This window comes from Zeus faber (genome assembly GCF_960531495.2).
Source record: "Zeus faber genome assembly, chromosome: 5".
Lineage (NCBI taxonomy): Eukaryota > Metazoa > Chordata > Actinopteri > Zeiformes > Zeidae > Zeus > Zeus faber.
The window spans coordinates 27,333,172-27,344,365 of NC_137192.1; the positions used below are offsets into that span (position 1 = coordinate 27,333,172).

At 44.3% G+C, this 11,194-nt stretch overlaps 1 protein-coding gene across 1 annotated transcript; it reads left to right on the forward strand.

Moving 5' to 3' along the window:
• Positions 1-1,422: 1,422 nt before the first annotated feature.
• LOC307230640 (uncharacterized protein) lies at positions 1,423-9,914 on the forward strand (the record flags this gene model as incomplete). The annotated part of the gene is made up of 4 exons (XM_080001076.1): positions 1,423-1,564; positions 2,723-3,052; positions 3,258-3,662; positions 8,728-9,914. 4 exons carry the CDS (start codon positions 1,423-1,425, stop codon positions 9,546-9,548), a joined length of 1,698 nt encoding a protein of 565 aa, XP_079857202.1. The 3' UTR covers positions 9,549-9,914.
• Between the last annotated feature and the right edge of the window lie 1,280 nt (positions 9,915-11,194).

The window sequence follows — 11,194 nt, forward strand, 5'->3', positions numbered from 1 at the left end:
CCCCCTACTGTACTCCCTGTACACACGACTTAGTGGCCAGGTCTAACACCGACACCATCATCAAGTTTGCTGACGACACTGTCGTGGTGGGCCTGATCACTGACGATGATGAGAAGGCCTACAGTGAGGAGGTGACTGACCTGTCACTCTGATGCCGGGACAACAGCCTCCACCTGAACGTCAGCAAAACTAAGGTGCTGATTGTGGACTTTAGGAGGGGATTACAACCAAGGACGCATGCGCCGTTGGGGATTAATGGGACTTCTGTCAACAGGGTGAGCCACTTCAAGTACCTGGGAATCCACATCACGAGGGTTTAAAATGGACTTTATATGCAAACACTCTGGTGAGAGAGGCGAAGCAGCGTCTTTACCACCTCAGGCAGCTGAAGAAATTCAGGATCTCGTGTGGATTCTCAAGACCTTCTACTCACATAGGGTCCAGTGCCTTACTGTACTGTATGTAGCATACTGTACTCTATACTGTATTACTGTTGTGGCTTACTGCATACTGCGCTGTATTGCTGTTCTGTTCGGTGTTAATGTATTGCTGTGTCGTACTGTTGTATACTGTACCATATATCTCCATACTCACTTTACTCACATGCACTTTACTGCACATATCTGTAAATACAAATAGCTTATCTCATATACATAACTCTTTTCCCTTCTATTTTGTACCCCCACTCTGTATTATCTTTTTGAGTCTTATTTTATTTGTATTATTCTATTCACTAACTGCATTAAGTTTAAGGAATCAGTTACTTTCAGTTAGTTGCTATGTAGGAATTAGGTTAGCTATAATGTTCGGTTTAGTGACTATTGTGCATAATCTCCGGGTGCGTTGTAAAGTCATTTCACTGGATATATGTATGAAAGTATGTATATGTATGTGACAAATAAACCTCTTGAATCTGAATCGTAGCCGCTAAGCCACGTAACCGCTATGCCGCTGCTGGCGCATGTTGATGAAGTCACGTTTGCGCGCAGACGACCAGACCCCGAGACCAAGAACAGTGCAACCCCTCACAGGATCGCTGTGATTGGTCAGTTTGGAGATCTTTCGTCCATTCAGAACAGACAATACTGAAACGACGTATGTGGGCTCAAACCTGCCCATGCGTAATCATGCACTACATAGCAATAACACCTTTACATTCAGTACGTCAGATAACTTACAAATAAAATATGTATAAAGACATACAAGGACCTATTATACATTATGAGATTGTGACGATTCCGCAACGTTAATACACCAATGGTTACTGAGTTGCAAATAGTTGATTTAATGTGACAGCGGAGCATGTAGACATCCTTTTTCCCGGGAACATTTTCAGCGACGCACCGGACATCCGGAAGTCCGGAAGCTCGTTAGCTTAGCTTGTTTATGTTCCCCGCAGTAGTTTTCCATCGTTGTGTTAAAATGTGGAGGTTAGAAACCCTGAGAGCAGATATTAGTCGTCCTTTGGCTGCAGCTGTGGAGGAGATTTTAGGATTATTTGAAAAAACCATCTCAGAATACGAGGAGAAAGTTTCTCGTTTACAAGAAGAAAACAACGGCCAACGTGAGTTACTGGACGCTGCACTGAGTCCCCGTGTTGTGCTGCACAGAGCAGGTCTGGAACCAGGCATACTTTGATTTATATTAATACCACATGCTTCTATTAATAATAATGTAATACGTAATACATATCAAACCCCCAATCATTCTGAGGGATGTGAAGCTCCCATCGTCCTTTGCTGCTCGAGCTCCACTATATCCCTTCGAGCTCCCATAAATGTTGTGGGAAGACCACATTTATTGTCCTCTCTTTATACTGCGGGAAATTATATTTGGTTTGGATAACAGATTGGATGAAAAAATCCACATGATAAATGCAATTTATTTTTGAAGCAATGATTTAAACTACCAATTAATATACAATACACAAATACAGTTGCACAATGTATGTGGGTGCTGTGCTATGCCTCTATAGGCCTATGTGTGCAAAAATGGAATAGAGCAAAACGCAATGTAAAGGGACAGTTTACCCATATACAGGTTATATTATATTATATGATAAACAATATTATAAATTATACTGTATATGAAGTAATATAAGCTATGGTATAATGTATATATGTAGTCTGCAATATTCTAATCATACAAGCTTAACATACTGAATTCAGACAGATTTACAGTCATACACCTAATCACATTGTAACTTATTATACAACAGTATGCATTAGTTGGGCTGTACATTCTAAGCCAAGTGAAGATAGTAGAAAGAGAGAGAAAAGACACCAGGTGGAATAGTTTAGACATCAATTAAACCAGTGTGTTATCATATGTTTAAAAAAAGATACATTTATCAAAAGTTATGGATATAAATTGTGAATTTCTTTATACAATCTGTGACATAAATTAATTATCAATTTTTTCCACTATAATGAGGGGCACATTAAATTGGTCTCGCCACAACATAACTTATTGTGCATAATCTCCAGGTGCATTGCAATATAATTTCACAATATATATCTATGCTTGTATGTATATATATGAATGACATATAAACATCTTGAACCTTGAGCATCTATGGAAAACAGTACAGCTCATGTGGCAATGGATGCTACTGCTACATCTACTAACTCTTCTTCAGAACAAGATCTGAAAGACGTTACTGAAGTTTCTACTTCCGCTTGGTCTCACTGTCCTAGTTTTCCTCCCTATGTCTGTATGGCAGCGTTCCCTCCAGAGCTTCAGCAGCTCTCTGTCTGTAAAGAGGAGCTTCCCCCTAAGCAGCAGGAGTGGAGCCCCAGTCTGGGCCAGAAGAGGGAACATGATGAAGAGTGCGTTCAGTGGCCCCGGCCTCATCAGCACCAAACTGAGAACAGAGAGGCAGAACCTGTAGTCAGCACCTCAACTGAACAGATGGGAGCAGAAGTAGATTCAGAAGATCCAGCTGCTGCTTTAGAACCAAGTGGTGCTGAGCAGCTCCTCTCTTCACACTGTTCTGAACCTGAGACTGAAGACAGTGATCGAGATTGGAAGGAGACCACAGAACCTCCGTCAGGTAACTGATTGTTTTTTCTTCTTCCACCAAGTTCTTCTACTGAATCATTTCCAACTCAACTGTTCGTTCCTTTCCGACTTCAATGAAAAGGAATGCTGCATTAATCACTCAATCCAGTGTTTTTTAATCACTGTGCTGAGCTCACGACTGTGTCATGAGAGCTCCACCTTTAGGTTTCACACATCTTTCTCTGTCTGTATCACAGTGTTCCCTCCAGAGCTCCAGCAGCTCTCTTTCTGTAAAGAGGAGCTTCTCCCTGAGCAGCAGGAGTGGAGCCCCAGTCTGGACCAGGAGGAGCCAGAGCCCCCACACATTAAAGAGGAAGAGGAGGAGTTCCCTGTGAAGAAGGGACATGATGAAGAGTGCGCTCAGTGGTCTCAGCTTCATCAGCGCCAAACTAAAGACAACCGAGAGGCAGAACCTCTAGCCAGCACCTCAAATCAACATATGGAAACAGAAGTCGTAGAAATAGAAGTAGATGTAGATCCAGAAGATCCAGCTGCCGCTTTAGAACCACCTGGTTCTGAGCAGCTCTTCTCTTCACATGGTTCTGAAACTGAGACTGAAGACAGTGATGAAGGTTGGAAGGAGACCAGACAACCTCAGTCGGGTAAGTTTTTATTTTTTCTCCTACCAAGCTGTTGACAGGGTAAGCTAACCCATTTGCTATCATGACGTTTGGTCAGCCGAAGCACAAACAAACTAGACTATTTTCGAGCGATATGGACTCGTGGTCAACCCATATGGGTGTTTTAAGTGGCTGATGCCGATATTTAGATAGTGGGGTGGCCGATGGTTGATATACAGCAGGGGTCTCAAACTCAACTTACCTCCCTGAACTTGGCTTTGAGTTCAGAATTGCACTGCAGGTCAATTAGCTCCATGTGAAGCACAGGACGGGCATTCAAGATTCAAGATTCAAGATTCAAGATTTTTATTTGTCACATACATATACATACTTCCATACATATATGCAGTGAAATGTAATGCAACGCACCCGGTGATAGCACACAAGAAGTCCTAGGAAAAAGTACAAAAATAAAATAAAATAAAAAGTAGAAAATTCCTTTCTAATAGACCGACTAACTGACTCCTAAAACGTAATACAGTAAGTGGAATACTTATAGAATAAGATAAAAAATATATAGAATAAAATACAATAAAAAATAAATTGAAATAAAATGGAATAGGTTGAAGGAATATGGCTATGTATATACAGATATGTGCATTTAAAGTGGCATGTGAATTAAAGTGGCATGTGAATGTGAATAGTGTGAGGTAGTGTTTGGGATAATACAGCACAGTATACAACAGTACGGCGCAGCAATACGGCATCACGAACAACCCTGAACAGTGATACAGTATGCGGTACAGTATGCTACATACAGTACAGTAGGTAGTGGAGCCTAGTGCATGGCTCAGTTAGGACCCCTGGTGAGGTCAGCGTTGACAGTTCTGATGGCTTGAGGGAAGAAACTCCGTCTCAGTCTCTCTGTTCTCGCTGCGTGACTGCGGAGGCGCTTGCCTGACCGCAGCAGCTGAAACAGTCCGTTGTTGGGGTGATGAGGATCCTTCATGATCCTACGGGCTCTGCTACTACACCTCCTGGTGTATAACTCCTGCAAGGGGGGGAGGGTATTTCCAGTGGTACGTTCAGCTGAACGCACCACCCTCTGCAGGGCCCGCCTGTCCTGGGCAGTACAGTTCCCAAACCAGGCAGTGATGTTGCCTGTCAGGATGCTCTCCACTGCTCCAGAGTAGAAGGACTTGAGGATCCTCACCGAGACCCGGAATTTCCTCAGCTGCCTGAGGTGGTAGAGACGCTGCCTCGCCTTTCTCACCAGAGTGTCTGTGTGAACAGTCCATGTTAAGTCCTCTGTGATGTGGACTCCCAGATATCTGAAGCTGCTCACCCTATCGACAGAAGTCCCATTAATCCACAACGGCGCGTGCGTCCTCGATTGTGATCCACGCCTAAAGTCCACAATCAGCTCCTTGGTTTTGCTGACGTTCAGGTGGAGGCTGTTGTCCTGGCACCAGAGTGACAGGTCAGCCACCTCCTCGCGGTAGGCCTTCTCATCGCAGTCGGTGATCAGGCCCACGACCACGGTGTCGTCAGCAAACTTGATGATGGTGTTGGAGCTGGACCTGGCCACACAGTCATGTGTGTACAGGGAGTACAGTAGGGGGCTGAGGACGCAGCCCTGGGGGGATCCTGTATTCAGGGTGAGGGAGCTTGACATGTACTTCCCCACCTTGACCACCTGGGGGCGGCCTGTGAGGAAGTCCAGGATCCAGGTGCACAGCGGAGCATTCAATCCTAGCTCCAACAACTTGACAGCCAGTCTGGTGGGGACGATGGTGTTGAAAGCTGAACTATAATTAATGAACAGCATTCTCACATAGGCCCCCTTCTGGCCATCCAGGTGCGTGAGCGTGGTGTGCAGTACCTGAGAGACCGCGTCATCCGTCATCCGCATCTTGCACATCGAAGGAGAAGGGGCCAGCAAAAATTTGAAAAGTGGCTCTGTGTGTCTCGAAGTCTGTAAACCTGTGATCAAATTCCCCCTGTAGCTTTACAATGGCATCAGCATACTTCTCACCACTGGATGGTGTGCCCGTATCCATGAGTGCCTTGCATGCTGGGAAATGGCAGAGGTTTCTCTTGAGAGAGCTGGGCTTTCCATAACACAAGTTTTGTGGAGAATGCTCTGACATTGTCATAGGCAGTACTGACAAGCTGCCCCTGGCTTTCTAAATTGTTGTTCAGTACATTCAGCTCCGGTGTGCTGTCAACAAGAAAAGCTAAGTCCATGAGCCATTTGGGATCACTTAGCATAGGAACAGCCATCCCATCCTTCTCCATGAAGGCTTTCACTTCTGCTCTGAACTCAAAAAACCTCTTCAAGATGTTTCCCCGGCTGAGCCAAAGTACCTCGGTGAAGTAGAGCACATCCTCAAATGCTGACTCTATTTCCTCCAAAATTTTGCGGAACTGCCAGTGCTTTAAGCCCCTGGATCTGATATGGTTGATGTATTTCACAACGACAGATATCACATTGTCAAACTTCAGGCATTTGCTGCAAAGGGCCTGCTAATGGATAATGCAGTGCAGAGCAATGGCCTCATCCTTCACCCTCCTCTTCCAGTTTTCTTTGAACAAGTGCCACCAGTCCATTTCTCCTCCCTGTCATTGATTGCACTCCTTCGGTTGTTATTCCAGCACACCACTTCCATGGTAAAGAAGAAGAAGAGTCTTTAATTGTTTCGCCTTAGCAATCATCTCACTCACCACATAGTGAGCTTCGACTGCCGCATCACTCTCTTTGCTTGCTTTCTTAAAAAAATCTTGTTGCCTCAGTAGAGGTGTTTTAAGATTGGTGACCCAGTCCTCTCTCTCATCTCCCTGGTATTTTGCATACTCCTCAGCATGTCTAGTTGAGTAATGACGTCTGATGTTGTATTCCTTGTGCATCGCAACTTTCTCTGTGCATATAAAACACGTCGGGGTGCCCCTGTGCTCAACAAAAAGTATTCTGTCTCCCACTTTTCCTGAAATTGTCTCTGCTTGTCACCAACCTTTCTCTTCAATGCAGGTTTTGGGAAAGACATGACTGGGGCTGGGTGACAAAAAAAAACAACGCATTTAATAATAATAGAAAAAAAGTTAATAAAAAAAACTACTATCAATGCTTTGGCTTCTGCCTACCATACACTTTTACAGTACTTTGGTCACCCTTAAGGTGGGCTTTCCATTGTGATATATTTACACGTTTTTATCCCAATACCTGAGTATTTGGGATATTATTTAGTATGCCCTTTCTATATATTCTGTGAGGGATGTCTCATGTTTTATATTTTTTAATTTCTTGCTCTTTTTGATTAAATTGTTCTTGGTAAATTTGTTCGAAATATCTGTCCTTTTTCCTTCTCTTTATTTCTCTTGTAACAATCTATAACTTCTTTATAATATTAAGGTTCTGACCACCATTTGGCTTTTGTTATTGCTGCCCATCTCATGCTATTTGCTATCCATGTAATTCTTTTCCCTTTTCTATTGCAACACTCTGCTGTCTTTATAAGGTCACTGATTACTCTTGTTGAGTCTGCCAACTTCCTAAGTCCTCCGTACCTTGCAATGGGTGACAGGATATATTTTCCTTCCACTTGGTGTCACTCCGGAATCACGTTTCAACCAAGTGACTAACGTTGCTAATTCGCGTTGGCTAACTTGTCAACAAACAGCACCGGAAGCTGTCACGAGCCTGAGCTATGGTAGCCCATAAGTGATAAAAAAATATAAAACACCCAGGGCAACGACTCAAACAACGACTCTGCAAGAAGGTGCGTGTGAGGAAAAATGCGTGGGCCGCACTAACACTAAACTTTGATGTCAAATAGGGGGCCACAAAATATCGTCCCGCGGGCCGCGAGTTTGAGACCCATGATATACAGTATAATGCCAATATCATGTTGTTGTTTTTTGCATCTGATAAAATACAACTATTTTCCATCTTCAATGAACTAACACAACAAATGACTGAGGCAGTGGAGACAGCAAGTGAGTTAAAGGGTTGCGGAGATATGTAGGTGATGCAGTGGTGTGTGTGTGTTAACTAGTTGTCGGAGAGAAGAGAGATCGAGGAAGCAGTTGATACTGGTTTATCGATAGTGCTGAAAATGAGTATTGAAACTGTTTCAAATATTCAGAGTCTATGTATAGAAAAAATTATATTTTTGACAACACTACTCTGCAGACAATTTTTTTTTATAATCGGCCTTGTAAGCGCAGGAATTGGCCGATGCCGATTATCTCAAAATGTATATTGGCCGACCGACCAATCGTATTCATACAGGAGAGGATGCAAGGTTTCCCAGCAGAACATTGCCCAGAGCATCACCCTGCCTTCATCGACATGCCTTCTTCCCAAAGTGCATCCTGGTGCCATCTCTCTCTGGGATCTCCGGGCCAACACATCTCTCTCAACCACTATTGTCACCAAGGGACTGGGACCTCTTCCCTCCAGGCTTTTAGGAGGTTGTAGATTTGTTGTAGATCTGCCCCCCCAATGCCTCCTAGACAACCTCCCTCACTTGCTCTGTTCGTAAGCAATTTAGAACTGGATGCCCAATTAATGCATAAAACAGAATTCTGTAAATAAAATAAACAGTTGACACTAGCCTTGCCCACTGGTGTACCTCAGGCTACTTTTCAGTAGTGTTTGTTTTGTCATTTGGGATGTCAGGACCGGTCTCACTGTGAGACAGATGAGCAACATGGCAGTTTTCAAATCCCCTGTCATCCCCCCCCATCCGCTTTGTTCACAAGCAATTTAGAGCTGGATGATGGGAGTAATGTGAGGACCTTCTCTCCTGCTGAGCACCCCTAGTTTAGAGGTGCTGCTGGTGTTCCTGCCCCTGGAGCAACTTTTTCCTTTGGCTAACCACACGCTGACCATGGCTGGGTCTTTTGGTACAAGGCTAACAGGGAGCTAAAACCAGAACGGGTTCTTTGGCACGGTTTAGTTGCCAATGGAAAAAAGCGAAACAAAGTGGGTTTGTGGTTTCCAGTACAGCAAGGTGGTACGGCACGACAAGAGCAGTCAGCCATCTTTCCATCATCACCTACCTTCTTTGTAATCCGCTCTTTTCTTTCTTTCCCTCTGTTCTTTCAGCAGCGAAGACTCATAGATTTTCCTGCCCAGGGTGTTGGTTCTCCTTCTCATCTCAGCTCTTACTCCATAAGCACATTAAGAAGAGTCACAGCGAGCTTTATGTCCAACAGCTGAGAAGTGGAGAGATCAGAGAAGAGAGTCTCCTCCCCTCTGCAGCCTCTCAGCCAATAGGAACCTCTGGAACCACCCGGAACCATCAAGACACACAAAGATATTGTTGTAGCCAGTGTGACAAAAGTTTTCTTAACTCGGGTGACCTCAAAAGACATCAGCGTATTCATACAGGAGAGAAATTGTACCGTTGTGAACAGTGTGGAAAGAGGTTTAATAGAAGTAGTTATCTGAAAAGACACCAGCGTATTCATACAGGAGAGAAGCTGTACTGTTGTGACCAGTGTGGGAAGATGTTCAATAGATCAGAAACTCTAAAGACACATCAACTTATTCACACAGGTGATAAACCATACCACTGTGACCAGTGTGGGAAGATGTTCAATACAAGTCGTAGTCTCAAAAGACATCAACGTATTCACACAGGTGATAAACCGTACCACTGTGACCAGTGTGGGAAGATGTTTAATTCAAGTGCTTATCTCAAAACACATCAACGTATTCATACAGGAGAGAAACCGTACCACTGTGAACAGTGTGGGAAGAGGTTTAATACAAGTAGTGATCGCAAAATACATCAGCGTCTTCATACTGGGGAGAAACCGTACCGCTGCGACCAGTGTGGGAAGAGGTTCATTAGCTCATCTTACATGAAGGGACATTGTTGTATCCAAACTGCGACCTTTCAAGTGCTTGAGCCTCCACAGTAGATCAGGTTCTGTACTCAAACATCTGGAAATCGCTCCTCTGAATCACATTGAAAGATTCACTAGGAGTAACAATACTACCTCAGAGTAGTGCACAAGTTACTTGTGAAGCTTCCTCCTCTCCTTTTCAGAGGTGTAGGACGTGCAGTTTTACAACAGCCTGAGACCCAAAATGGAAACACTGTCATCCTTTTTATGGATTCTGATGCTATGTATGTAAGTATCCGATTATGCTGTCCTCTATAATATCTACAACTCCAGGGAAACCAGCGAATTGCATTGTTTTGTTTTTTTGTTTTTTTTAACATTACTTTACATTGAGTGTTGTTGATTAATGATAATTAATGAATCTGCAGAATATCAGCAATGTAAGACCAATTAAAGTTTGATTATTCTCCAAATTGTTGGCTGTGATGGACCTAAAGTCTCTAACCAGGTTTAATCACATTGGCCTGGTGTAACATGTAATTTTCACTGACTTTGTTTGTCTGAGGGATGGTTTTCAAGATATTCAAGATTCAAGAGGTTTATTTGTCACATACATATACATACGTTCATACATATATGCAGTGAAATGTCTTTGCAACGCACCCAGATTTTATGCACAATAAATTCTAAACCGAACATAACAGCTAACCCAATTCCTAACTAGCTAACTAACTGATTCCTAAAACGTAATGCACTTAGTGAATAGAATAATATATGATAAAAAAAAAAGTTCAATTAGACTCAAAGGTAATACAGAGCAGAAGGCAGAATGAAGTGTTTGGCAGCGGCAACGACGACACAACGCATAGAAGTCACTTCTGGTCAGACGCAGGAGGAGCCAGGCCTGGAGGCAACCCACAGTGCCCAGAGCCTCCTAGTGTCGCCTGCACCCGCTGCCAACAGCTCACATGCCACCCTAAGCCCCCAAGAAACAGCATCATCAGAGCCTCCAAAGCCAGCAAGCTATAACAACTGGCTGCGCACCTTTGGCCAGACCGAGGATCCAGTGGCCCCAATCCTCGAAGAGAACTGAGTGGCAGCAGTTTGATGAGGATGTAGATCGGGTCCTGGAAGCGACAGCCAAGGGGGATGTGGACCGTTGGCTGAAAACGATGACCACACTCATAGTGAACATCGCGGCTGAGCGATTTGGAACCGAGGCACCCAAGCCCATGCGTTCGGCCTATGCTCCGAACCACAGAGCGAGGAAAATCCAGAGCCTCAGGGAAGAGCTCAAGCTGCTAAAGAGGCAGTACAAGGCAGCAGGGGACGTTGAGAGAGCTGGCTTAGCGGACCTGAGAGCTGTTCTAAGGAAGCAACTCTTGACCCTGCGGAGGGCAGAGTACCATAGGAAGAGGCGGAAAGAGAGAGCCAGGAAGCGGGCTGCTTTCCTGGCCAATCCCTTCAAGTCGACCAAGCAGCTTCTTGGTCAAAATAACAGCTAACCCAAATAACAGCTAACCCAAATTACAAAAGAGGACTGGCCGCCTCACCTGCTCCAAGGATATCATTAACAACCACCTCAAGGCCACGTACAGTGACCCGATCAGAGAACAACCGGTAGGTCCATGCGAAGCACTGACAACACCACCAGAGCCTTCAGTGGACTTCAACCTGAAGGAGCCCTGCCTAAGTGAAGTGGAGGAAGTGGTGCGGAGAGC